At 59.9% G+C, this 26,991-nt stretch overlaps 1 protein-coding gene and 1 long non-coding RNA gene across 34 annotated transcripts; one reads left to right on the forward strand and one right to left on the reverse strand.

Moving 5' to 3' along the window:
- Nucleotides 1–26,956, forward strand: LRRC27 (leucine rich repeat containing 27). 33 transcript variants are annotated; one of them, XR_015155466.1, is made up of 11 exons: nucleotides 1–582; nucleotides 2,163–2,414; nucleotides 6,264–6,394; nucleotides 8,713–8,771; nucleotides 12,431–12,583; nucleotides 14,394–14,757; nucleotides 15,827–15,970; nucleotides 18,996–19,137; nucleotides 24,473–24,591; nucleotides 25,458–25,587; nucleotides 26,668–26,956. XR_015155466.1 is itself a non-coding variant. In XM_086378237.1 (11 exons), the coding sequence occupies exons 2-11, from the start codon at nucleotides 2,226–2,228 to the stop codon at nucleotides 26,812–26,814; spliced, it is 1,557 nt and encodes a 518-aa protein (XP_086234363.1). In that variant the 5' UTR covers nucleotides 1–582; nucleotides 2,163–2,225; the 3' UTR covers nucleotides 26,815–26,956. The 33 variants fall into 33 exon arrangements, 24 of the variants coding, with proteins under 24 accessions (XP_086234363.1, XP_086234374.1, XP_086234360.1 ...); XM_086378237.1 differs by having other exon boundaries at nucleotides 24,473–24,570; XR_015155471.1 differs by having other exon boundaries at nucleotides 283–582; nucleotides 6,260–6,394.
- LOC147344568 (uncharacterized) lies at nucleotides 23,487–25,458 on the reverse strand. Its single transcript, XR_015155473.1, has 2 exons — nucleotides 25,288–25,458; nucleotides 23,487–24,536 (listed from the first exon to the last, which is right to left on the reverse strand). It is a non-coding gene; the product is annotated as an uncharacterized LOC147344568 (long non-coding RNA).
- Nucleotides 26,957–26,991: the final 35 nt, after the last annotated feature.

Here is a 26,991-nt window from a genome sequence, read left to right on the forward strand (position 1 = left end):
TGCTCAGCGTCCAGTCAGCCCTTTCCTCGCGTCTGACGGGTGCTGAGCTAGCTCTGTGATGGGTCAGCAGGCCGGGCTGAACTACTCCAGAATTCCTTTTCCAGCAGGTTTCCTAACTTGGCTCTTGGCATGAGATTCGGGAGGTAGTACGGGGGCATGAGTCGGACATGACTCAATGACTGAACAGCAGCAACCAGGAGCACGAGGCAGCAGCTGGCCGTTCTGACACTTGGAGCGTCAGGGCAGGGGCCCAGGGGCGGCTGCGGCCGCACACTGCCCTTCCTCCGCCGGCTCAGCTCCCCGGCGGGAGGCCGGTGCGCGGCTGATTCGCCTCTCAAGTCATCCTTATGCTTCTCCAGCTCCTGGGCCAGAAGTGTGTGCAGTTTCCTGACATGGGTGCCAACTTCTGCAGGACACCCAGGCTTCGCGTCCCTCCTCGTGAGTTCCAGCTTGGGCTCGCTGGTCCCCGCTCCGGCTCCACCTTCCCTTCCTAACTACCTGCTCCGCACACTTGAGGCTGCAGCGTCAGGCAGAGGGGCGGCAGCTTCCAGAGACCCTCCGAGCAGCCCCGCGACTGCAGAGGTTAGCTCCCTTAATGACGTCACCCCCGGTGGCCCTGCGCCGGGCGGACAAAGGTACCAGGCGCGCAGACCTTAGGGGCGGAGGCCCAGCCCCGAGACAAACCCTCATGGGCTTCATTTCCCTCCTGGTGACGGGTCTAGGTGTCCGAAGCCATTCCAGGCGGATCTTAGGGACCGTTCCTGAGGTGGGGGAGGGAGGGCGCGGGGGGCTCCCTTGTCCCCCTGGGAGCTGAGAGTCGGGCTGATGTCTGCGGTCGGGGCCGCCATCCTGTGACCCCAGGAAGAAGGACGTCTGCCTGCTGCAGGCGGGGAGGTAAAGAGCAGGGAGGGCGTCCACGCTCTGGACGCCGGGGGCTCCACCTGGAAAGCGAGCCTTTTCGTGCGTGCGATCAGCGGCTCGCCGCGGCCCCTTCCCTCCCGCAGCAGGACGCTCTGGGCCTCGGCACCCTTGTCCCCATTGTCGGGAACACTCCACCTCCGTGCGTGTCACCGACCGCCCAGCAGAGCAGGGCGCAGGCGGCGGGAGCGGCGGAATCCTTCCGCCCAGACCCGCGCCCGCGCGCAGGCGCAGCACCGACCCCAAGCGCCCTCCGCGCGGTTTGGAGCCCGCGGGCCGCCGTACATCCGGACATCTCCTTGGAGACCGCGTGACCCCCTCCGCCTCCGTTCCGTACCGCCGCGTCTCCATGGCGACCGCGTGCGCCCGCCGCCTCCATTGTTCCGCTGGGCCCTCCGCGCCCCCGGCGGGCGGGTGAGCACGGGCTGTGGGCCGGCACGGGGACCCATCGGGAGAGGCTGGGGGCCCCGGGTGATGGGTGGTGGGGCGCACTGGAGACTCTGGGGCACCGCGCGCTTGCGGGGCCCGGAGCGCCGCCTCCGTGCCCCCGCGCGGCCCGCCCTGCCCGGGCGGGGACCCATCGGGAGAGGCTAGGGGCGCCGGGTGATGAGAAGTGGGGTCCAGAGCGCGGCCCGCGCTGTGGGGACGCGGCCTCCCAGCCCCTGCGCGGCCCGCCCCGCCCGCTCGAGGTCCTGAGACTTTCTCCTGGTTCAGAGGTTTCCGGAGGTTGCAGCTTGCGCTCCCCCGAGTCACAGAAAAGGGCCCAGGGGGCGGGGGCCTCGCACTCCCCGCCCCTGAAATGGAGGGACAGACGCACAGCAGACCCGTGAGCTGGCAACACCCCCGCTGAGAGAAACGCTGATGGGAAGGACCCAGACCTGCAAATAAGAAAGGGCGAGCTCAGGGCCCCCTCCGCACTCAGGGGAGGGAGATGCCCGCTTGTGGATTTAGAACCGTTCTGATTCGGTTTCATCCCTCGAGAAGCCATTCCTCCTCTGCATTTTCCAGGTGTTAAAAGTTAAGTCTGGAACTCCGCGGTGCAGAGGGAGGAGCGGAGCAGTTTAATCTGAACCTTCTTGAAGCCCAGTTTGTTTTATCAAAGTCCGTTTTATGATGCTGTTTATTAGACGCGCAGGTTTTTGTAAGCTAGCGCAGTCATTGCAGGCCTGCCAAGCCGCCGGTAGGTGTGATTGTGCCGTGTACTCATTGTTGATGTGTCTCCCCACCCCGCCCCCTGTCTGCAGGTGACTCCACATCCAGGAGGATGCGCGGTGGTCCCCAGAGGAGTGCTTCCTCCCGGCGGACTGATGGAGGGGAGCGGTTCCCTCTCGGTTCCCTGCGGGGCTGGTGACCGGGAGAGCCAGGCTGGGAGCAAGCCTGCTTCCGCCTCCAGAGACGTTCACCAGGGGGTCATCTTCTCCTCCTCAGCGATTTTAGACTTGAGTCAAAGTGGTCTTCACCATTTTGGGGAGATCTTTAAAGTCCCCAACCTCAAAGTAAGTGGGTCAGCCTCCGGGCTTCTTACACTCATGCCATGTAGATGTAAATGAAGACTTTGCTCACTTGTAGATTTCTTTTTAGAAATTATAGAATGAGGTGGATTGGAAGAGGGTTAGCTTGGGGTTTCATGTGCTGCTCACTGCAAAATGAGAAATTCCAGCAGGGGACCAGCCAGACGCTAATGTCCTCTCCTTGGAAACATCTTAAGTGAAAAGCCCGTGGTGGGTGGAAAATGTTGCTGAAAACACGCTTGGTCTCTTAATCAAAACTCATCACCCCTGAGAGACTTCCCTGTGGTCCAGTGCTTAAGCCTTTGCCTTCCAGTGCAGGGGGTGTGGGTATGATCCCCGGTCGGAAGCTAAGATTCCACGTGTCTCTCAGACAAAAAACCAAAACAAAAAACAGAAGCAGTGTTGTAACAAAAACAATAAAGAGTTAAAAAATGGTCATATAAAAACAAATCTAAAAAAACAAAACCCACAATTCCCCTTAAAAAGTTCAGTAAAACTTTCTCACCCCACACCCCTGCCCAGGTCAAGTGCTTGACTCTATCGTGGGTCCGGTGCCTTCATGGGATCGGGCCCTCGCCTACTTGAGATCCAGCAGGGCTGTCTCCTCCGGCGAGTTCTACAACAGAGTTCCCTCTGCCCAGCTTGACGGAGACTGTCCAGGGTCAGCAGTTCTCTCACTGCCCAGTAGTCAGGGAGCTTCCTTGAACCTCACCTTGTCTTCATGGTTTTTCAGGAGGATTAAATGATCAGCATATAAAGCGATGTCCACACAGGACACACACCCACGTGTTGCACTGTTAGCCTGCTGACTGACAGTTTTCAGTGCTTTTATTAGGTTGGCCGAAAAGCTTCTTCGATGTTTAAGTAAAAGTAAAAGACAGTTTTCATTTTCACCAACAACTTTATTGAACTGTGTATTTGTTATTTTGTTCCATTACCTTCTGCCATTTCCCAGGCAACTTCATAATTCCATCTTCCCAAAGCTTGTTAGCTTTTTGAGCAAAGAACTGTTCCGAGTGCCTTTTACAGTCTTCCAGGGAATTGAAATTTTTCCATTAAGAGAATTTTGTAAAGACTGAAACGAGTGAACATCCGGAAGTGCAGCGTCTGCTGGATCCGGAGGATGAATCAGAACTTCCCTGCCAAGCTGTAACAGTGTCTGCCTGGTCACCAAAGAAACATTCAGTCTTGCATTATCCTGATGGGAGGTTTTTTTCTCTGTTGACTAATTCCAGACATGTTTCGGGGCGTGCTGCCCTCAGTTGGTCTCACGGGGGGCAGTACTTGTTGGACCTAATCGTGTGGTTTTCCAGAAGGAGCTCAGAGGAGCTCAGAGGACCTGCCAACCCCGCCCCATACATCACCTCACCTTTGCTTGAAGACCAGCCTTTGGTGTGGTTGGTGGTGGTTCATTTCACTTGCCTTATGATCTCTTCTGTTCCACACTTTTGTACAGTATCCATTTTTCCTTGCCTGGTGTTTTAAAAATGGAACATTTTTGTTATGTTTAGAGAATCACATGTGGAAATAAGGTACAGAAGGTTTTTTTCACTAAACTTAAGTGGAACCCAAATATCACAGCTGGTGCAAATGATTTTCAATGCTTGCTTGGAACATTTTGAGTATGTGCACTATGTCCCGTGTGGTGTAAGCTTGATTGTTCTCAATGTCTCAATTTGATGGCTTTCAACTTCAAGTAGTCTCCTGAGCCATGGAGCATCGTCCAGTGAGAAATCTCCAGCATAAAACTTCACAAACCACTTTTGACACTTTTGATCGGTCACAGCACCTTCTCCATACATGACGCAAGTCTTTTTTTTGCATTTCAGTCTCATTCTTACTTTTCTCGAAATAATAAAACTTCTGTGTGCGCATGCTCAGTGAATAAGATGCTGAAAATGTTGTTTTTTCTTCCATCTTCAGTATTTAAATGGCTGCACAAAAATTCACCAGTTTTGATAAGTTTTTTTAAAAAGTGTATACTGATACGACAGCTGTCACAATGGAACAAAATTGTTTCCACTGAAGTTAAAGACGAGAGCTACTAGAACCATCATATGCAAAGAAATGAAGGGACTTCTTGGCCACCCCATACGTGCGGCTGTGTGCTTAGACTCTGAGTGGCTGCTTGCTGTCCTAACCCTGGTTGTGTTCCACACCCTTCTTTTGCTGTCAGGCCAGCACTGGTCTTGCTGTTTCCTTAGCGCTGCCCTCCACGAGTGGCGTACTGTGTCTTCCTATAATACACCACTTTAATGAAGCAAACGCTCTCAGTTCTGAACGAGGAGCCCAGCAGTGTAGAAACTCATGGTGCCTTCACACGTAAAAGAAGGAGGAAGCCTTCTTTAGTCGGAATGAAGGGACTTTATTTGTGCCCCTCAGAATACAGAGGTGTCAACCTTATCACTGTGGCAACAAGTCCCCAGGTGAGGTGACCACTCCGAGCTGTGGCCCGTCGGTGGTCACGGGTGCATTTTGCAGCCACAGCAACACCCTCCAGAGCCTCCAGTCAGGGGACACAAACCCCTCCCCAGCCTCCCCGTCCTCATGAGGCCTCATGGAACCTGGCAGACAGGGTCGGCTCATGTGATGCACTCAGCCCAGCCCCGGGGGCCGAGGCGGGGGCCGGCGTGGCGTGTCTCTGCCGTCTCCTCTTCTGGTGTTGACAAGGACCCACAGCTTCAGTGCTGAGCCTGGGAGACAGAGTGCCTAAAGCTGCCCCGGAGGTGGGCCGGGAGGGGCCCGGAGCGACGGCGTCCACAACCGGAGTCTGGTCACCACGCGTTCCCCTGGCCGCGGGGAGTGATGCAGCCGCGTCTGAGCTGACTCGGGATTGTGTTTTCAGCATGTCTGTGGTTTCTCGCCAGCGTGTCTCAAGCATCTGCCGTGCGCTTGACAGACTTGGAAGGGGGTTGGTGGCAGAGCTGGGAGCCGAGACCCTGGTGGTGGAGGAGCGCCTGCCATGTGCCCTGGGCTGTAACGGCGCCGCAGCGCCACCCCAACCCCGTTCCCCATGGGCGTGCGCCCCGTCACAGGCCAGGCCCGGAGCACGGGGGCTCAGGAACCTGCTCCAAGGCACACAGCTCACGGGTTTTTCGAAATTGAGATTTGAACCCAGGGAGCCAGTTTCCCGGGTTTCCCAGGAAAGTGTCATTAAGTTCTGCACTCTGCTGCCCTGCTAAATAGAAATGTATAGATGCATATATGTGTGGCTCAGGAAGATCCCCTGGAGACGAGAATGACAGCCCACTCCAGTATCCTTGCCTGGAGAATCCCGTGGACAGAGGAGCCTGGTGGGCTGCAGTCCATGGGGTCGCAGAGTCGGACACGACTGAGCAACGGAGACTTTCACGCGTGAGAGGGCGCACAGCAGCAGCGGGAGAGGGTGTTTCTGGGTCGCCCTCAACCCGGCGGCCCTGACGGCAGCATCTCACTGGCACGCGGCGCGCACCGGTCAGCATGCGCGTGTCTCCTCCTCCCCTGCTGTGCTGCCCTGCCTGGCTTACGGTGGAGGCCTAAGGGTCCACCGGGCGGAGGTCGGACTTCCTGACGTGACCGTTACCGGCTCACTGTGTGTGGCCGTGTTCACCACCAGGGACTGAGCCTGCGTGCCCTGCGTTCAGAGCGGATGCCTAACCGCCGGACCACCAGGGAAGCCCCCAGGCCGAGACTCTCTGCTGCGGGTGTTTCCCGTTTCAACGATTTCAGGGGAAACATTCGGGTTTTCTTTTAACTCGCCTTGTGTGATTGCTATCACAGTGGAAATGTTTCGAGGATATGTCACGTTTTAGAATTTAGTCGGCTGACAAAACATTCTTCTTTCCCCCGAGGAAGCAATTGCACCTTCAGCGAAATGCCCTGTGCACGATTCCTAAAGACTTCTTCCAGCTGCTGCCCAACCTTTCATGGCTGGACCTGCGATTCAACAGGATCACCGCGCTGCCCTCTGGGATTGGCTGTCACAAGTGAGTAGCGTGTTTGTCTGGCCAGGTGAGGAGGTCGTCGTCTCTTAAAAGTGCCTGTCTTTGGCTGCCTCGCTCTCCCCCACTCCTCCCATGAATTTCGACTTTAGAACAGAAGCGTGTAGTGGGGTCTTCAAGGCCATTGAGAGGTGTGGTGGCTACAGGTACCAAAGCACATGTGGCATGGTTGGTTTAGTCGCTGAGCTGTGCCCAACTCTGCAATCCCATGGACCATAGCCCGCCAGGCTCCTCTGTCCATGGGAGTCTCCAGGCAAGAATGCTGGAGTGGGTGGCTGTTCCCTTCTCCAGGGGATCTTCCTGACCCAGGGATTGAACCCAGGTCTCCTGCATTGCAGGCGGATTCTCTACCGACTGAGCTAAGCGAGGGAAGCCCCAAAGCACGTACATGATTATCACTTAGGACACTTAGTGCCTCGGAACACACCGGCACCACAGTGCCTCTGCCGGATGGTGCGCGCAGCTTTCCCCACAAGCAGGTTCCATCTCTGCCTCCCGTCAGAAATACTAATACTTCTGATGCATGCAGACCAGCGGCTTCGCTCCCGAGGGCCCGTGTGTGACTGCACTGGCTCCCGGTAGACAATGAGACGCTCTTCCCATCTGGGGAAAACCGGAAGCCCTGGAGCATGCTCTGCACTGTCCTGCTGAGTGCCTGCTACCAAGATGCCAGGCGTCCCCCTTCTAGAACCAAGGCCAGACTGCCTGCCCCCCTGAGCCCCCCAGAGGCACATGCTTCTCTCAGGCGCCTTGGCCCCAGGCCCAGTGCTTCTGTGGCGGCTCTCGACCTTTAGGAAACCTCATGATGTGAACTTCAGACCCTCCTGCAGTGTCAGTGTGTCCGTGGCAGAGGGGACACCAACTGCAAGGGCGCTGAGGTGGGCCTGTCCCTGGGGACAGAGCAGAGGAGGGGAGGCGGCAGGCAGTGCCCGGAAAGGGAGTCGCTGAGCTTGTAGGACAATTGCTAGTTTGAATTTCATCACGGAAGAGACAGGAAGTCACAGAGGTTTGCAGGGAGCGGCAGTCCGGAGGCCCTGCAGCTGTCCACGCGGGACAGCCAATGGCATTCAGGTCGGATGGAGGGTGTGGGAGGGAGAGGGGGGTCCGAGGGTGACCTCCTTCCTATAGGAGTCATCGCAGCCCCCATGAAACGCAGAGCAGGGGCTGCAGAAGGCCCTTCAGTCGCCTGGACAGTTGCAAACTGATTTTAAAAGTATTTCACAGAAGTGAGTGTTGCATTGCGTGTAACAGGAGAGAAAGGCCCCCACGAGTCGCCTGGGCCTGCTGCAGCTGCACAGGAAGCAGGTCCCTGCTGTTGGCAGCGGGCATCTTGGGCACCTAGGGTGGGCACCCAGGGCGGGGCACCCAGGCCATCTCCCCGAGCTCCTGGGTCTGCCAGGGGTCGTGCCCCTGGGCCTGGAGCAGTGTGACAAGCAACTCTGCCCACTGCACTTTCTCTCGGTCCCCCGCCAGCGTGGCCGGTGGCCTCAGCGTCCCCGAGCGTCTGTCGGGGTGGTTTTCGGAAGCTCCGCTCATCACAGGCCCCTTGGCCTGTTGAGACCAGTTTCGTGCTCTTGGCCCACCGCTGACTTAGCAGTGGCACTCGGCGCTCCTCAGAGAGTAAAAATAAACCAGCACTGCTTCTTGTAAGCCCTGTTCTTCCTTCTGAAACAAATACACGGCCTCAAACTTGAGAATTCTTTGATTTTGCCACTGAAAGCCAGCTGCTGAATGTTGTCTAAGATATAATTCTGCCTGTGGTTTATAACCCGTTATGTCATTAAAATTAGATCAGCATGCTGAATGAAGAGCCGAAAACATGTTCATTAGAAATTTTAAGTAATTATGGGCTTATTAAAAGCCTTAAACTTTCCAAAAAGCCTAATCAAAACAACACCAGTGTTAACGTTCTCCTTGTCTGTGTCGTGGCTGTGTGAGCCGCTAGCAGGGAGAGATTTAAAGTGTCCAGCAGTGTATGTGATGGGGTGAGCAGGTGTTTGGCAGCGTCTGGAGATCCTGAGGTTGTCACGCTTGGGGAGGGGTGGGGTGAGACCGGGATGCCCCTACCCCCTGAGCAGGGGATGGGCCTCACAAAGAGCTGCCTGGTCCCAGCGGCCGCAGCGCTGAGGCTGAGCCCGACCAGCTGCCAGGCGGCAAGGCTGCTGGCTGTCGGAGAAGAGCGTGGGGGGAACGTGTGCACATGTGCGTGGATGCCACCCCGCAGAGACAAGACAGGTGAAGAAATGTGATGCTCATTCGACTTCCTGCTTGCTAAATTATTTATTTTTTGTCTTGTTTTGAAGGCATTTGAAAACTTTGCTTTTAGAAAGAAATCCCATCAGAATGTTACCTGTGGAGCTGGGTAAGTGTTAACAAACAATGAAATGAAAGATGGGTTAAAGTGCAGCCTTCTGCAGCCACCAGAATGCGCAGTGGACACACAGGCCTGCCCCCGCCTGGGGGACGCAGCCGACGCCCTCTGCTCTATCCCTCTGGGCGCCGAGACGACGGGGCTCACAGGGCTGCCACTGCCACGCTGACGTCCTGCCTGTGCACACATGTGTGAGCACTGGGGACGCAGGGCCCTGCGGTGCTCAGGGAGGGTGGCACCGGGGCTCTGTGGGCCCAGGCGCCCTCCCGGTCCAGCTGCCCCTCCCCTCAGCCAGCAGGGTCTCTGTTCACCGTCTTTGCTTGCCTTGAGATCTTTCCCACTCACCACCCCTGCCCAGTACATGTTTAAAGGGCCTTCCTTTCAGACTCCTGCTAAGCTTCTGCGTTTGCCTCGTCCCGTGTGTATGCTTGGTCACCTGGCATCTGGGGCTCAGCACGGCGTCCTGGAGGTTTATCCATGTGGGCGTGGATGCCTGGAGTGTGTTCATCTCTGTTCACTTTCCATGTGAAGGGTTCTTCCGCCTGCCTGGGGTCCCGGGCGTCTCCTGGTACGCCCTCCTGCCGGGCACCTCCTGCCTGGGCTCCGTGCCTCCTGCCCGGGCCCCGGGCGCCTCCTGCCTGGGCTCCGTGCCTCCTGCCTGGGCTCTGTGCCTCCTGCCTGGGCTCCATGCCTCCTGCCTGGGCTCCTGGGCCCCTCCTGCCTGGGCTCCTGGGCCCCTCCTGCCTGGGCTCCACGCCCTTCCTGCCTGGGCTCCTGGGTGCCTCCTGCTTGGGCTCCTGGGCGCCTCCTGCCTGGGCTCCACGCCCCTCCTGCCTGGGGTCCGTGCCTCCTGCCTGGGTTCCTGGGCACCTCCTGCCTGGGCTCCGTGCCTCCTGCCTGGGCTCCTGGGTCCCTCCTGCCCGGGCTCCGTGCCTCCTGCCCGGGCTCCCGGGCCCCGGGCGCCTCCTGCCTGGGCTCCGCGCCTCCTGCCTGGGCTCCCGGGCGCCTCCTGCCTGGGCTCCGCGCCCCTCCTCCCTGGGCTCCGCGCCTCCTGCCGGCCTCGTGTGCTGTGCCTTCGTGCGTTTTGCCCCCAGGTGTGGGCTGCACCCAGTGGGCACTCTGTCTTATTTACGTTCCTCACATGGTCACCCTCTGCTGCTCTTCACTTCTTCTTGAAGTTTCGTCTTCCAAATGGGGCAACTTTGTTGGCGGGAAGATCTCCTTTTGTGTTACACTGAGTCTTATGGCAAAGGATTATTGTTACTGTTCGGTCACTACATTGTGTCCGGCTCTTCGTGACCCCGTGGGCTGCAGCACACCAGGCTCCTCTGTCCTCCACTATCTCCTGGAGTTTGCTCAGATTCGTGTCCTTTGAGTCAGTGATGCCGTCCAACCACCTCATCCTCTGCCACCCCAGGTTTTCTAAAAGGTCGTCTTTATTTTTCCTTCGTTGTTGAAGGATGTTTTAGCTGAGCGTGTGGGAAGCCAGATTGTGGGGACTGAGTACTTCGGAGACATCTGTGTTGTTGTGTGGATTCCATCACCTGTTCAGAAGTCAACCGTTTTGATAATAGAGGTCACATTTTTTTTCCTCTGGCTGCTCTAAGATTTTTCTTTTTTCATTTGACTTTCGGCAGTTTGTCTGTGGTGTGTCTGGGCGTGGTTTTCTTTGTATTCACTTTGCTCGGGGCTCACTGCGCTGCTTGGCTCTGCTTGTCGATGCCTCTCGTCAGATTTGGGGGATTCTGGGGCCGCCGTTGTTTCTCTGGGCGTCGTGTCCCCCGCATGCCTTTCCCTCGCATCCGGGTCCTGACGGTTACGTGTGCTTCTGTCTCAAATGCCTTGAGCGCCCCTTTCCCAGCTCCTGTCTCCCGCTCTGTGCTCCACCGTGATGGACTCTCTGTTGGCCTGCCTTTGTGTCCGTCGGTCCTGTCTTCTGCTGTGTTCAGTTGACTGTTAAGCTCATCCGTTCTGCTCAGTGGTTCTCACCTGCACTTGAGGTTGTGGGTGGGGTGGGGCTGGGAGGGGCAGATAATGACCAATTCAGGTTTTAAATTGTTGCAGGCCAGTTGACGGTCTCTGTTTCTATGTGAGTCCATTCCGGAAGGCCTTCCTTTCATCTGGGGTCTTGAAGGACAGTTGGATGGACTCAGATGCTTGATCAGCAGGTTCTCTCCAGCACCTGGAGCCTGATGCTCACTCTTCTGCCACCACTGCTCTTGGCAAGAACTCAGCCAGCAACCTTGTGTTGTTCAGTCACTCAGTCATGTCCGACTCTTTGCAACCCCATGGACTGCAGCACGCCAGGCTTCCCTGTCCTTCACTATCTCCCGGAGCTTGCTCAAACTCAAGTCCATTGAGTTGGTGATGCCATCCAACCATTTCATCCTCTGTCACCCTCTTCTCCTCCGTCCCTCAATCGTTCTCAGCATCAGTCTTTTCCAATGAGTCAGTTCTTTGCATCCAGTGGCCAAAGTATTGGTGCCTCAGCTTCAGCATCAGTCCTTCCAATGAACACCCTGGACTGATCTCCTTTAGGATGGACTGGTTGGATCTCCTTGCAGTCCAAGGGACTCTCAGGAGTCTTCTTCAGCACCACAGTTTGACAGCATCAGTTCTTTGGTTCTGAGCCTTCTTTATGGTCCAATTCTCACATGCAGACATGACTACTGGAAAAACCAGACCTTGTGGCTGGTTCCTTTACATAATGACTTGTTTCCAAGGTTATTTTCTTGGTCTTCCAGGAATTGCACCGAGATGTCCTCAGTGCGAATCCCTTTGAGCATCTTGAGAGTGTAGATTAATGTCTGTCGTCGCCTCCGGGGGCTTTTTGGCCGTGGTGTCCTTGGGTAACTCTTCTGCTCCTTTCTGTGTCTTTGCTCTCCTTACACACGTTTGCACACCTGCCGCTGTTCCACTGTCTCTGGAGGTTCCGCTCTGGTTTTAACCCTTTCTCCGTCTGTGATCTTCGGATGGAGACTTTCTGCTCCTCCATCTTCAAGTTCGCTTACTGTTTCTGCTCCATCTCGTGCCTGCTGCTGAGTCCCTCCCATAGATTTTCATCTCAGTCTTCGTGATTTTCAGCTCCAGAGCTTCCACTTGCTTCTTTTGTGTAGTTTGTACTTTTTGTTGACATTTGCTGAGTCATTTCACTACGTTTTCCTTTAATCATTTAAACACAGGTGGTTGTTGTTGTTGTTTTCATTTATTTGAACACATTTAAAATGACTGTTTTGAAGTTTCTGTGTGCTAAATCCGGCACCTGGACCAACTGGAAGACAGCCTCTGCCGACTGTGTGTTTCCTGAGTGTACGGCCCGTTCTCCTCCTGCTCCTCCTTTTCTGAATGACCCGAGTTTTTGTTGTTGTTGTTGAAAATAGGTCTTTGAGATAGCACGTGACAGATCTTTGTATTTTGGTTTTCACCAGAGCGCTGCGGTTGCTGTTTCCATTTCCGTATTTAATTTTATCACCACCATGGTCTTCATCCGCAGAATCCCTCTCCTCTGCAGAGATAATTTTTTTTTGGAAGCAGATCTCAGACATCTGTCATGACCTTTCGCCCCAGATCCTGGGGCATGTTGGGGGCCGGGCTGCCCCGACGGGCCGGTTCCGCCGGCTGGCGGTGCTGACAGCTCTGCTCTCCCGCAGGGAGCGTGACCACCCTGAAGGCCCTGAGTCTGCGGCACTGCCCCCTGGAGTTCCCGCCGCCCCTTGTGGTGCAGAGGGGGCTGGTGGCCATCCTGACCTTCCTGCAGATCTGCGAGGCCGACCACGCGGCCCCCCACAACGGCTCCCCTCGAGGTGGGTGGCGCGACTGTTAGGACACGCTGGTGCCAGTGCTCTGTGACACCGGGGCCCCAGGGAGTCACACGGGGTGAAGGCGCCTGGCACGTCCCCTGCCAGACTCGCACAGACCTCCGTGCTCTCTCAGAGCCTCGTGTCTTCCTGGTTCCGCGTGCATGGGTTTGCACCCTCGGTGCCTGTCACTGAGCTTGTTGAGGGTGGGTTTGGGTAAAAGCCCACTGGGGTGGTTCAAACGAAGCTGTCCTCACCTGCAAGCCCCCACGAGGTGACCACCCCAGGAGTCACTTAAAAACACACCAAACGACCAGGCGGAACAGTGGTCTGCATTGTCCTGAGTTAGTTGCTTTCCCGCCACGTGGGGTGACAGTCAGCATCCGTCTGCGGTGTTGCCATTGGCCCTCCTGCTTGACTCGAAGGACAGCCTCTGCCGGGACCTCTCCTCCTCTGTTTGGTGTTGGGCCGGGTCCTGCCGGGACCTCTCCTCCTCTGTTTGGTGTTGGGCCGGGTCCTGCCGGGACCTCTCCTCCTCTGTTTGGTGTTGGGCCGGGTCCTGCCGGGACCTCTCCTCCTCTGTTTGGTGTTGGGCCGGGTCCTGCCGGGACCTCTCCTCCTCTGTTTGGTGTTGGGCCGGGTCCTGCCGGGACCTCTCCTCCTCTGTTTGGTGTTGGGCCGGGTCCTGCTTGTCTCCGATGCTGAGTCAATTGTCCACAAGCAAATTGGACACATAGGCTCATTTCCCGTCACTTCTTAATACTTTTTAAAGCATGTCTTTGCCCATTTTGAAAACTGTTTTTCTTTAAAAAGAAACGCAGCAACCCCCAGCATGTAGTGGTCGGGACCAGGCCGTCCCGGGCTCACACGAGCCGCACCTGCTGTGGCCACAGTGTGCCCCTCGTGCACCCTTGGGTTCCCGGGGAGGAGCCCGGGCCCGGTTCCGAAGGGCAGGTGCCGCCATGCTGACCTGTGAGTCCAGGTGCCCACCCGCCCACATTCCAGTCTCCCCCGAACACGGAGAGCGGCCTCCGCTTCAAGAAACAAACTTGTGACCACTGACGCTGAACGTATTGTTCAGAATTTAACATTTTATTGTATAGTTAAAACTCATTATCTTTCGGTCCCATTGTATTTTTTATTTGTATTTTTACAAAGAGGGCTGTGTGGGTTCTAACATAATAGATACATGATCGACTGGGGAAAAGGGTAGAAAATGGTAAATCAATTAGGCCGAAAAGCTGAAGATGAATTCGCCTTGTACCAGAAGGTAACTTGGATGGACTAAGCTGTCTCAATGTGTTGAAGAACGCCAGGGGCCACTGGGTCTGGGGTGTGTGCTGCAGGCTGAGACTGGGCTTGGTGGGTGAGCCTGGGGCAGGCCTGGGCCTCCTGTCTGTCTGTCAGTCAGCACATCGGGTCCTGCCCCGCCAGAGGCCATGTGAGGCCAGATGACCCCCGTCTGCGGGGTGCTGTGGCCCTAACACCCGATGAGGGCTGTGGTGCACCTCAGGATGAATATGTTTGGGGCCAGTTTTCTCACTTGAGTTTCCTAGAGATCAAAGTGTCTAAAGTCAGCAAAAGTGTTGCAATAAAAAATGACAGGTGTGTGGGCTGAGCATCAATTAGAAGCAGATACTAGAAGGTCTAGATGGGGAAGATGTCTTCATTTATATGGACTTATGTGCAGTGTGAGGGCCTGGGGCACAGGGACCGCCCCAGCCCTCTCTGTGCAGGGAGAGGGCTCCAGGCTGTGTCTCGGGCGTGGAAGTGCAACCTACTAAAATGGCCTTTTGTTCGCTGTCCGTTTCCCCAGTTAAAAAGATGACCGTAAGGGATCTGCCACAGCCCCTGTTGGACTTATCCGAAGAGCACGTGCCTAACAAAGAAACCATTCGTTCTCAGGAGCCAAAGGGAAGCATGGTAACAGAAAAGGCAGACTTTTTCCCACCTGTTGAAACACTAGACCCGCACGAGCCCAGGAGATCCACTGAGCCCCCGGAGGACTGGCCGAGCGAGGAGGAGATCCGGCGGTTCTGGAAGCTGCGGCAGGAGATCGTGGAGAACGAGCAGGCAGGGGCGCTGGGGAGCCAGCTGCTGCCAGCGGAGCTGCCCCCCAGCCTCAGGGCCGCGCTGAGCTCCAGAGGGAAGCCGCTCCCCCGCCCGAGGCCCCTCTGCAGGTGAAGGCGGGAGGCGAGGCTGGACGCAGTCCCCGCAGGTCGTCACGGTATCCTGTGAGGCCCTGTTACGATGTCAGGGGGACATGTGTCCACGTCGCCCTCCCGAGACACGGCAGGTTTAGTGTTCAAGTTACCCAGACGGGGGCAGCCAGGGAAACAGGCTCAGAGCAAGAGGTCACAGGAGAGAAAAACTCACGCCATGTGCGTGTGCATGGTGTGTGTGTGCACGTGGTGTGTGTGTGTGTGCATGGTGTGTACGTGTGCATGTGTGTGCACGTGTGGTGTGAGTGTGCATGAGTGTGTGTGTGCACATGGTGTGCGTGTGCATGGTGTGTGTGTGTGTGCATGGTGTGTGTGTGCACGTGTGGTGTGTGTGTTCATGGTGTGCACACGTATGTGGATGTGTGTGTGTACAGAGAGAATGGTACCCAGTAACATTGGCGAACACAGCTCATACGTGGGCACGGGCGGTGATGTCACATCCAGGGCACAGGATGTGGTCCGCGGTCACTCGCCTGCGGCCCCATGGACTGTGTGGACGAGTCTGTGGTGAAAGTCTGTGGCGAGGCTGTGAGACGGGCCCATCTGAGGTGACAAGGCTGGTCACTGCTGGAAAACAGAAGAGCTTAGATCCACGAGAAAAGGGGGTCATTGGAAAACAGAAGAGCTTAGATCCACAAGAAAAGGGTGCACGTGTTCACTGCACTGTCGCTTCAACCGTTGTATAGGTTTGAGACTTTCTCAAAGGAAAGCATCGTTGGAGGGTCATCGCCGTGGGGAGGGTCACTGCCTGGCCGTGGCCCTGGGCTCACAGCACAGGGCTCCCCAGCAGAGGCCCCGATGACCCAGTTCATCTAGGTCCATGCCCACCTTTTCCCGCAGCAGCACAGTCTCACCTGGTCCCAGGTGTCGTCCAGTCGTGACCTGGCCTGGGGAGGGGGTGGAGGCCCTGCCCACCAACCGTGACCGTTGGGACTTCCACAGGCAGCTGCCCGTGGCTCCTCGCTCGTGCCCAGGGGCCGTCTCGGGCTGCATGACGCGCTCGGCTAACGACCTCGTGTCATCATAGGATGAAGATACCCTCTTTCCAGGGCGTGCTGCCCGAGCTGGACTCCACCCGGCAGGCCCTGGTCCGCACCAGCCAGCTAGGGAAGAGCAGGGGCCTGGCCCTCCAGGAACTGCGGGAGAGGCAGGCTCAGGAGCAGAGCAAGAGGTGAGGTTGTGGAGGAGTGTGCCCGGGTCGAGGTGAAGTGGGGGGGGACGCCAGGGTCAAGGGGGTGCCTGGGGTGAGGGAGCCCCCCGGGGTCGCGTGGGGCTCGCTGGGGTGGGGGTCGGGGGGGCGCCAGGGGTCTTGGCTTTGCTGGAAGCCTCCGTGCTGTCCCCATGGCTGGGCGCAGCCCCTCGTCCACCCCGGCCTGTGTCCCCCTCTGCTTCCTTATCCTCCCCCTGCTCCTCCCCGAGTCTGTCTCCTGTCTGTCACCGGCTCTAAGGAAAGTTGCTTAGAGCAGCGTGCTGTCCGTGGGCTCATCCTGCCCCTACCCCGGGGTCCGGGCTGACTCAGTCGGCCTCGTGTGGGGTCACCTTGGTCCTGTCCTCACTGTCCACCCTCTGCCCTCCAGCCCCGCCAACTGCCCGTCTCCACTGCACCCGGGGCCCCCAGAGACCGCCTAGCGCAGACAGACTGCCTCCAGCATGCCCGGGTGCCCACCCTCTGGTTGGGTTTGGCTGGCAGCATGCCCGGGTGCCCACCCTCTGGTTGGGTTTGGCTGGCAGCATGCCCGGGTGCCCACCCTCTGGTTGGGTTTGGCTGGCAGCATGCCCGGGTGCCCACCCTCTGGTTGGGTTTGGCTGGCAGCATGCCCGGGTGCCCACCCTCTGGTTGGGTTTGGCTGGCAGCATGCCCGGGTGCCCACCCTCTGGTTGGGTTTGGCTGGCAGCATGCCCGGGTGCCCACCCTCTGGTTGGGTTTGGCTGGCAGCATGCCCGGGTGCCCACCCTCTGGTTGGGTTTGGCTGGCAGCATGCCCGGGTGCCCACCCTCTGGTTGGGTTTGGCTGGCAGCATGCCCGGGTGCCCACCCTCTGGTTGGGTTTGGCTGGCAGCATGCCCGGGTGCGCCCACCCTCTGGTTAGGTTTGGCTGGTGGGGGGTCTGGTAGGAGGTCAGCGGGGAGAAGGAGAGAGAGGGCAGGATCTGTCCGCTCCCCCTCCCCAAGGCTGCGGTGGGCACAGCCTCACCTCCTAGCAGGGCCTGCTCTGCCCCCGCGGTCCCTCCCCTGCCTTGTAAATTGTCTGAATAAACCTCCTGGAATCAGCCCACCTGAGTGTCTTCTCTCAGGACCCTCGGGAGCAGAGGGTTCACAGAGCAAATGTTCAGATGGGCCCGCATGCTGGTCCCATCCCACATGTGCTTTTCTAGTGGGGTTCCATCGCCTTCAGGGAAAGGCCGGTGCTGCCAGGCACTCAGACCCAGGCAGGGAACACGGCGTGCCCGCCCTGGGGCCCCGCACTCGTGACTGATGGTGCGGCTGAGCGAGGCGGTGTGGCCTGGGCTCCCCCGGGTGTCCGTCCACCTGCGTGCCTCGTGGAACTTGCCGCACCCCCACTGTGCCCCTCCAGGTGTCCCCCGCCCCCTCCCCATCCAGGCAGGTCTGCAGGGGCGGCTGCCCACCGCCCCTCCCGAGCACCTTTGCCTCCTCCGGCTCAGCTGGGCGCCCAGCCTGGGGCCCAAAGGCAGGGCAGACGAAGCTTGGGCTCCGCGGGGCCCAGGGCGCCACCCGCCCTCTCCAAGCAGCTCTGGAGTCAGAGGGCAGGTGGCAGCTCCCTCCTGGTTCTCTGCTGTGGGCCTGAGACCAGTCAGTGCCTCCAGGCCCAGCGTGGGGCCTCTCCAGTGGCCCAGCCTCCACATGGCCCCCGCCTATCTGTGCTCCTGCGGTTCCCCAGAACCTCGGTCTGTGCCTCTGAAGGAGTAGGTCCCTTGCAGCCCATTTCCTGAGAGGAGACAGAGACCCCTGAGAGGTGTCACAGAGAGGTGACAGAGGCGCCTGCAGTCGCAGAGTCACAGCTTCCTGTGGGCAGCGGCTTGGGGCTTGGGGTGGGCAGCCCCACAGGTGAGGAGGGCTCTGTGCAGGTGCAAAGAGGGCACCTGGCCCTCCCAGGAGGCATGGGAGGCGGTGCGAGGATAGCCAGCCTCTCACTGGGCCTGGGAATGAGCAGGCCGGTGCCTGCAGAAGAGGGTGTGGGGCAGTGACACCCGCTCGGAGGACCCAGGCCTGAGCTGCAGGAGGAGTGAGGGGTGACTGAGCTGCAGGAAAGGGGTCTGAGCACCCATAGGGAGCTCCTGGGAGGCGGGGCGGGGAGGTGGGGGGAGCTGCAGGGGGCGAAGTGCTCTGTTTGGAGCACCAGAGCCGGTGCCTCCCTCAGGCTGGAGCCCAAGACAGAGGCCTTGAGGGGCGGAGGCCAGGAGCCCAGAAGGGCCAGCACCGTGACCCTGAGGACGGAGGGGATCTAGCACCTCCCAGCAGGGGCCCGGACCACGGGAAAGATCTGGGGAGTCTGGGAGGGCAGCAGCTTCTGGGCCCACAGCGGAGGGCTCTGCCCGGAGAGGAGACGGAGAGCCAGGTCTGGGGGCCGGAAGGGTTCGCCAGAAGAGTCAGGACTTGGTTCAAACAGGCGAGTGGCTGCCTGGGCTTGAGAGCCGGTGCCCAGAGCCGGAGCCCGGCGTGTGAAGCCCCCGGCCCGGCCATCTCAGTGCCACGGCCGTGGCCCGGGTGGAGCTGGGCTAGCTGGGGACCTCCTGGGCACAGTGCCTGGCACCGCAGAGGCAGCAAGCCCTGGGCATCGTCTGGGGTTTGTGGTGCAGCAGGTTATGCGCTGCCAACAGCCTAGCCGCGGGCGCCGGACGGCAGAAACGGGGCTCAGGCTCCTGGTGAGACTCAGGCGTCCCCCTCCGCCGCGTGCAGACCCGTAAATGCCTGAGGCCTTGGCTTTGGAGCTGGTGGCCCCAGCTGGGCCCTCCTGGAAAGGGCTCTGGTGCCTCAGCGGGCAGGGGCTGGCCAGGGTCGGGCTGGTCCCCACCAGGAGGTCCAGACAGACTCAGAGGCGCCAAGCGCTGCCCAGGAGGCCTGGGTGTCCGGCCGGCGTCTGCCCTCTGAGGGGGGCCCCGGAGTGAGGGGCTTTTGTGTGAAGCTCTAGAAGTGACCGTAGAAACGCTGGTGAGTTGAGGGCCGCTTTACCCACAGCTTTCACGTTCTGCTGCCCGCCCCCCGGCACCCCCCCAGAGACAAGCGATTGCTGCAAGAGTGGAGGGAGAGCACCCAGGTGATGAGGAGAAGGCAGGAGGAGCCCGGGAGCCTGCCAGCCCCGCCCCCGCGGAGGAACCCGGTACGTGGGGGGCAGGGAGGGGGCGCCCGCGGAGGGGAGGGGGCGCCCGCGGAGGTACGTGGTGGGTAGGGAGGGGGACGACCCCTCGGAGGAACCCGGTATTTGGGGGGGAAGGGGTGCCCCCGCAGAGGGGAGGGAAGTGGTGGGGAGGGGGCGTCCGCGGAGGAGCCCCGGAGCCCGGTAGGCGGTGGGGAGGGGGCCGGGCCGCGTCCAGGAACCCGCGTGAAGGCGGCCTGCCTTGCAAAGCCCGTCAGCTGGCGGTCCTGTCCCTCTGCCAGCGGTGACCTCACGCAGAAAACAGAGACCACCAGCTCGTCCACCCTGTCCCGGGCTCCGCTGGCAGCAGCCCCGCTGCCCGGCTTCCCAGGAGCTCCCTGTGGGCGCTCAGACCACTTCCCCGAAGCTCATCCCTCACCTGCCTGCAGCTCAGGCCTGGGTCCTCCCAGAGGGGGAGTCACTCCTCTGCAGCGTCCTCTGGGGGGCTGTGCCGTCCTGGGAACCCCCCACCGGCCTCCTCATTCCCAGGCCCAGTGAGGGCTGTCCTCGCCCCCCACCCCACCCGGTCCCTCCCACGGGCCATCCCGAGGCCTGGCCGGTCCTCTGTTGTGCTCCCCAAGCGGCTCTGTCCTGGCGTCCAGGCCTCATCACCGGCTCTGCTCAGGGCAGCCTTGTGTCTGCAGCTCCACACCCCTGCATGTGAGACCCCAGTAATGAAGTCACTCTGCCCCTGCCCAGGGCCCCAGGGCCCCCCTACAGCCCATGCGCTCTGCCCAGGGCCCAGCCCCCCAGGTGTGTCTTCAGAGCGGGGGTGGGGTTGGTCACCATACCCCTCGACCTGCACAGGCTCCCGGCTCCAGGCAGCTGCTGGCCAAACTGTGCGGGCACCCTGCCCCAGCAGACCGCCTGGGCTGGCCGTGCGGGACGCGCTGGCCTGTTGTCCCTCTGGAGTCCCTTGGCTTCCCCTGCTCCCTTCTGCAGGCACTAGGCCCGCCTGGGTGCTGATCTGGCAGCGGAAGGGCCCGAGATCCTGGGCTCAGGGCCCCCAGGCTGGACTCCGGTCCGCAGTCCAGGCCACGGGCCACGAGACGGGCAGCAGACCTCCTTCCCTCCCCCAGGGCCCAGGAGGCCCATTTCCCTCCACCTGCACCCCCTGCCCCCTGCCCCCCCGCAGCCTCTTCATGGCGATGAGGGCGCCCCCTCCTACCCAGAGCACAGAGGGGATCGTCAAGGTGACCCCTAGAGACCAGGACCCCACTTGGGCCTGGGTTTAAGCGTTGTCGTGGCCTTGGTGGCCATCGGATGGGGAGTTGCCACGAGTCACTTGTGCCTGAGTGCCCGTAACAGACCACGTGCCGTCTGGACTGTGTGGTTAAGCGCACAGTTCAGGGGCACTTAGCGCAGTCCCGGCGCTCTACAGGCACCACCTCGTCCATCTGCAGGGCCTTCCCGTCTTCCCAGACTGCAGCTCTGTCCCCGTGCAGCACTGGCTCCCCAGTCCCTGCCCCTCCCCACTCTCTGTCTGTGTCTGACTCCTGGGACCCCCCTGAGTGAGTGCACCCTGCATGTGCGCCATGACGGTCATTTCACTGAGCATCGCATCCTCAAGGCTTGTGGGCATCGTGGCCTGTGTTGAAATCCCTTCCTCTTCGGGGCTGAGTGATGTTCCGTGTGTGTGGATGGGCACCTGCTTCTCTGTCCATCCAACCACGGCCACTGAGTCGCTGCCACCACGGGGCAGCCATGACCCAGGGCGTGGTATTTGCGCACTCCTGGCATGTGTTGCTGGAGCTCGCTGCCTTTTTGCATGCTTCCCTCCAGCTGGAAATGACTTCCATGATGCTGTGCAAGAAGAAGCTTGTCCCATTCTGTATATTTTGTATTTTACGGAGAAATACGGCTTCCCGTCACTCCGTTACTAGGGTTCATAGCATAGGAACTGAAGAGTGTCTATAAATCTGGAGTAGCACTTTGCCTCCTGAGTTAAATGTAACAACACTGAAACTAAAAATAGGAAAGTACAAGCAGCAGTGTTTTTCATGGTCTAAAATAATCAAAGTCAAAGGACGGGGAGATTGTGACATATGTTTGTAACAAAAGGTTAATATCTAATATATAAAGAGAAACCACAAATAGATTTTTTAAAGAGTGCAGTAGACAAATAGGCAGAGGGCAGGACAGGCAGGTCGCAGGCAACGCCCGGGTGGCAGAAAACCCAAAGGTGACGCCCGCGTCTCAGTGCTCCAGCTGTGAACAGCGGCCGGCACTCTCAGCGGGCAGCCTAGAGAGATCGGGCCGCAGAGGGCCGGCTGCAGGCCGTCCGCTTCCAGGAGCACGTCTGGGAGAGTTAAAGACACTAAATTCTTGGGAGCCTTCCGGGGGCCTGTCTCAGAGAAGTAAAAGCAGTCGTGTGGCGGGCCTATAGGTGGGGAGCGCATTAGTGGCCCTCAGAGTCATCTACAGGGGCGAACGTAGGCAGAGCTGGGGCTCCGTCCACCGCATCCCCCGTCCCTGTGAGCTTGGCGGAGGGGCTGGGCTGGACTGGCCCACAGGGACACGGGGGCGCCTGGCCTCCCACAGCCTGCCTGTGGGCTCTGCAGGGGTCGCCTACGTCCTGTCCACCCCCTGCACCGGTCAGGAAGCTTCCTCTGGTCCAGGCAGGGGCCCGAGCCTCGTGACTCACCACCCACTTTTTCGAAAGTTGTGGTATCCTCGTTTTTCATGATGCTCTGAATCAAGCGGCTTTGTCAGTGACCTTAGAGTCCACGCACTGTGCTCTGGTAACAGCAACACAGGGCTAGGGGTGCAGCCGGAATCACACCCTTCACGTCTTAAAGGTAAAAGCAGGTGTCTGTGTGTAAGAAATGCCCATTGGACCTGGCGCTTGTTTGGGGGCCACAGCAGAAGGGCCTGACACATGGTGCTGTGTGTGCAGCACCCCACCCCCCAGGCAGGAGGTTCCAATTCCGATTCTGCTGCGTCTGTGGCAGCTGTCCCAGTGAGGGTAGGGGGATGGGGGGATGGGGAGTGGAGGGGAGAGGAGAAGCTTGCCGGCTCCTGCTCCCCCCACTCCCCAGCCTCTCCCAGCCTTAGGCTCCTTCTGAGGTCAAGCAGGTGCTGCTGGGCTGGAGATGGTGACGCAGGCGGCCGGCCTGGTGACCCACTTAGAGGTGACCTGGCAGATTAGCCCTGCATGACCCCCCCGCCGCCCCGGCACCCCACCCAGCCTGCTCCCATCTGAGACTCACCCAGTCCCTGCAGCAGCCATGTGCCCCTACACATATGCGGATACACTCGCACACTTCGCACACAGACACATTTGCACACTTTACACAGACACACTCACACAGTCCCTGCAGCAGCTGTGCACCCTGACGCAAACACACTTGCACACTTTACACACACAGATGCACTCGCACGTCACGCACACACTTCATGCACACACAAACCACACACACACACACACACACACAGTCTCTGCAGCAGCTGTGCACCCTGACTCACACACATGCACTCATACACTTCACACATAGACACACTTGCACATTTCACACACACACACAATCTCTGCAGCAGCTGTGCCCCCCAACACACACACACACACACCTGCACACTTCACACACACACACATAATCTCTGCAGCAGCTGTGCCCCCCAACACACACACACACTCGCACACTTCACACACACAGACGCACTCGCATACTTCAGATGCACAAGTCTAAGCTCCCTGGGCTGGGGCTCCAGTGGGAGGCGAGGCAGCTGCAGGCAGCGCCGGGCGACGGCTCTGCCGTGTTGCCACTCGCGTCCCAGTTACAGGGCTGCAGAGCCCCCAGCTTGTAGCCCTGACGGCAGAAATCTTCCAGGTCCCCGCCAGGAGGATAACTGCTGCAGGATGGCTGGAGTGGGGGCGCGGGTCACCCCAGCAGAGCAGCGAGAACACACCCCAACAGCAGGGGGCCAGGCACCTTCAGGAGCGCAGGGTCTGCGTAGAGCCCAGAGCACTGGGCGTCCGTGTGGGAGCCAAGGAGGTCAGGGCACACACAGGAGAGTTCCACCCAGGCATCCAGGTGTGGCCATCATGAGGAGGAGAGAAAAGAAAGTTCCGGAACAGAAAACCCAGTAGACAGGGAACAGGAATCAGGCAGGACAGAGGATGGCCACTGTGGGGAGGCGGACGAGCAAACTCAGATGAAACACACCAGGCCCCAGTGGTCAGAAATCCAGGGCAGATGTCCCCAGGCCCCAGAACTGATTCTCTAGCATTCAGAGTGCTGTTCACACACACTTTGGGTAATGCCCTAACCTAGACGTTTGAAGGAATTTGTTGTTTTCGAGATAAACGTCAGTGGTCTGTGAATTCTTTTCTTGTTTTATTTAATTTTTGGCCGCACTGGGTCTCGGTTGCTGGGTGCAGGCTTCCTCTAGTTGCCGTGAGCTGGAGCCACTCTCCACTGGCGTCCGAGCTTCTCGCTGCGGCGGTTTCTCTTGTTGCAGAGCTTGGGCTCTGGGTGTCAGGCTTCAGGAGCGGTGGCTCTCTGGCCTTTCAGCACGTGTGGCACACGGGCTCAGTTGTCCTGTGGCATGTGGACTCCCCCTGGACCAGGGATCAAACCCGTGTCCCCTGCACTGGCTGGTGGACGCCTATCTGCTGTCCCACCAGGGAAGGCCTAAGCAGTCCGTGAATCCTTAGAGAACCACGCAGCCTTTATCCTGCCCTCCTTGGCCCGTGCACAGGGCCCCTCCGCCCAGAAGAACCTGTCGCGGCTGCTTCTGGGGAGGGCGGAGAAGATGTCCTGCTGGAGATGCCGGACGGTCACCGTCTGGAGCTTGTGGGGTCCCTGAGAGCAGTCGGGGCTCACCGGCCTTGGATCGGGTGGCAGGAGGCTAGTCAGGGGACACCCCTAAGCCCCAGCTGTACCTGCACACGTGTGGGGGCCGTGAGCTCACGTGGAGCCACAGGGGTCCGTCTCTGTCAGAAGAGCTGGCTCTGCTGCTTCTGGCGTATTTTCACAGTCTGTCTGCCGGTTTGTCGTGTCCTTGATCCAAGCCGATGAGTCTGTAATTCAGGTTTTCTGACTGCAGGCCTTCTTCGGCTTTCCCCACACTGAGTCAGGCGTGAGCCCGCACGTTAGCTTGACTTAGTGACGGAACACGGTCAGGTGTGTGGTGCCCACGCCCGGGCCGGGCCCACGTCCTGCGCTGTAGCCTCGCCCCCCCACACCCCGCGCCGGCCGAGGGTTGGGACCCCAGCGTGAGGGGCGCGAGCGTGCTGTGCCTGGCAGCTGCCTTGGCATCAGCGGCTGTTTTCCAGAAAGGCTCTTGCTGCGTCTTCCAGGGGGCAGCAAAGATTGCCTTTGCCACGGACCCGAGAGAGAACAAGAAGACACCGAAGAATTCGCCTGGAAAAGCGACACAAAGCAAAGAGAAGCCACTGTAAGCACGTCAGGAGACGAGGTCGGCAGCCTCCGCGGCAACCGCGCGCGAGTCCATCCTCCTAGACACGCCCCTTCCGCCCGCCCCGACCCCGGCGGTCCCGGCCCCTCCACGGGCAGCAGCTCTGGTCCGAGGGCCCTGGAGGAAGGTGGTTGTGCTGTGACCTGTGGATGGCAGAGGGCTCGTTCCTCCGTTATCCTGGAAATTGGGAAAGTGTCACGGGTCCATCAGTGGGTTAAGGCAGCCATATGGGGGGGTCTGACCTGCAGCTGAGGAGTTGGTGGGGGGTGCTTGCAAATCTGGGATCCCACGTCGCCCCCGTGGCCCCTTAGCAAGCCCAGCCGGCCATATCTGTGCACAGACACCCCGCCCCGTGGGCAGGACTTCCCAGGAGCTGGGGTGTGAGATGAGGGCAGTCAGGCCCCTCGCCATGGGGTCTGTCCTGAGGACTCAGGCAGCCACTGTGCTAGGGGGGTTCTCAGGGCCCTGGCAGGGGTGTGCCCCAGGGTCTACCACCCTCCCCATCTCACTCCCGACGTCCTGTGGGGGACGCGGCCCCGGGCCTCGCTGAGCAGACCCGTCCAGCGTCACCCCTGAGGCCGTGCTCTATTGCTCTCTGAGGGATTATTAAAACCGCGCGTTCCCACTGGAAACAGACACCCCCTGCTTCACCAGGCGCTGATGCAGTGTCCTCGGTGTGTAACGTCTCCCACGAACCTGAGGCTTTAAAGCAGAGCAGGTCCAGCAGGAGGGGGCGCGGGAGGCGGCCTGTCCCTTGTGGGTGGGCGCCCGAGGCAGGGGGAGCGGCCCCTCCCGGCCAGGGGGACAGAAGTTGCTCCAGGGTGGGCGAGCGAACAGCTCCGTCCCGCCGCACCCTGTCCCCGCAGTGGTCTCCGAGGGCAGATTCTGGAGGAGACGCTGAAGCCACAGACCCAGCAGCTGCACGCGCGGAGGAGCAGGTTCCGGGGGCTGGCACCCCTCGAGGACGTCGGGAAGGCCGCCCGGGACGCGGAGATGGTGACTGTCCATTGAAACCTGGAGGGAGCCACACAGGCTCTGACCCTGGGATTTGGGAGGGCAGGAAGGAAGCGGAAGCAGCGGGTCCTGAATGGAGGAGCCCAGGGATCTCCCTGAGCCTGAAAACACAGGCCCCGGGGGCAGATGTAACCCGTGTCCTGGGAGAGGGGTCTGGGGGAGGTAAGGGAGTGTGGGAGGTGGGACAGAAGGGAGACCCCTGCACGATCCACGCCGGTCCTCTGACAGGAGGGGGCTGCTCTGACGCTGACCCCCTGGCTACCTCATTCTCCATCTCACCATTTCCTGGTCCAGCCTATGCGGGGCAGGGGGCGGGGGGAAGGGAGACCCCCAGCACAGGGGGCTGAGGCACGCGGGGTGTGGGGGTGAGGGGAGACCCCCAGCAGAGGGGGCAGGCTTGTGGAGTGGGGGTGGGGGAGTGGAAGGGAGACCCCCAGCAGAGGGGCAGGCTTGCGGGGTGGGGGCAGGGGAGTGGAAGGGAGACCCCCAGCAGAGGGGCAGGCTTGTGGGGTGGGGGCAGGGGAGTGGAACGGAGACCCCCAGCAGAGGGGCAGGCTTGTGGGGTGGGGGCAGGGGAGCGGAAGGGAGACCCCCAGCAGAGGGGGCAGGCTTGCGGGGTGGGGGCAGGGGGCGGGGGAGGGAAGGGAGACTCCCAGCAGAGGGGGCAGGCTTGCGGGGTGGGGGTGGGGGAGTGGAAGGGAGACCCCCAGCAGAGGGGCAGGCTTGTGGGGTGGGGGCAGGGGAGTGGAAGGGAGACCCCCAGCAGAGGGGGCAGGCTTGCGGGGTGGGGGTGGGGGAGTAGAACGGAGACCCCCAGCAGAGGGGGCTGAGGCTTGTGGGGTGGGGGTGGGGGGCGGGGGAGGGAAGGGAGACTCCCAGCAGAGGGGGCAGGCTTGCGGGGTGGGGGCGGAGGGAAAGGGAGACCCCCAGCACAGGGCGCTGAGGCTTGCAGGGAGGGGGCCCTCCCCTTGGGGGGCGGGAGCGGCTCCAGGCCCAGGGCACCGGCTCCGCCCCCACCGTGCCTCTGCGTCCAGGCTGACCTGAGTACCTCTCTGTCCTGAGGCCCGGAGGCTGCACGATGAAGTACTGAAGCTGAAACTGAGGTCGGCCTTGAACAGAAACCACCAGTGTGCTGCCCTGCCCAGGAGCCTGTCGCTCAGGCCGGCTGTGTCCCGGCCTCAGAATATATTTTTTAACCCAAAGTATTAAGAATTTGAACACCTTTACAGACACTACTGATGGCGTCTTCTCACCTGGCGCAGAGCCTGAGGGCCTGTGTCTCCATCCTTCCATCCACACATTCTGAGCCCGAGGGGGTCCGAGCTGCATTAAAGGAGAAGGTGGTGCTAGGCACGCGGCTCCGTGTCCATCGGTCGATCGTGGGCA

Source organism: Bos grunniens, chromosome 26, assembly GCF_055505025.1.
Source record: "Bos grunniens cultivar Pamir isolate PY7600 chromosome 26, Bosgru_T2T1.0, whole genome shotgun sequence".
Classification (NCBI taxonomy): Eukaryota; Metazoa; Chordata; class Mammalia; order Artiodactyla; family Bovidae; genus Bos; species Bos grunniens.

What these genes read in the sequence shown, in the direction of transcription:
- LRRC27 (XM_086378231.1), top strand. Translation starts at nt 1,718, where the DNA reads ATGGAGGGACAGACGCACAGCAGACCC. An exon ending in GACAGACGCACAGCAGACCC is followed by an intron (nt 1,745 to 2,162) that starts GTGAGCTGGCAA and finishes CCCTGTCTGCAG; the next exon opens with GTGACTCCACATCCAGGAGG. An exon ending in GCTCAGGAGCAGAGCAAGAG is followed by an intron (nt 15,971 to 18,995) that starts GTGAGGTTGTGG and finishes CTTTACCCACAG; the next exon opens with CTTTCACGTTCTGCTGCCCG.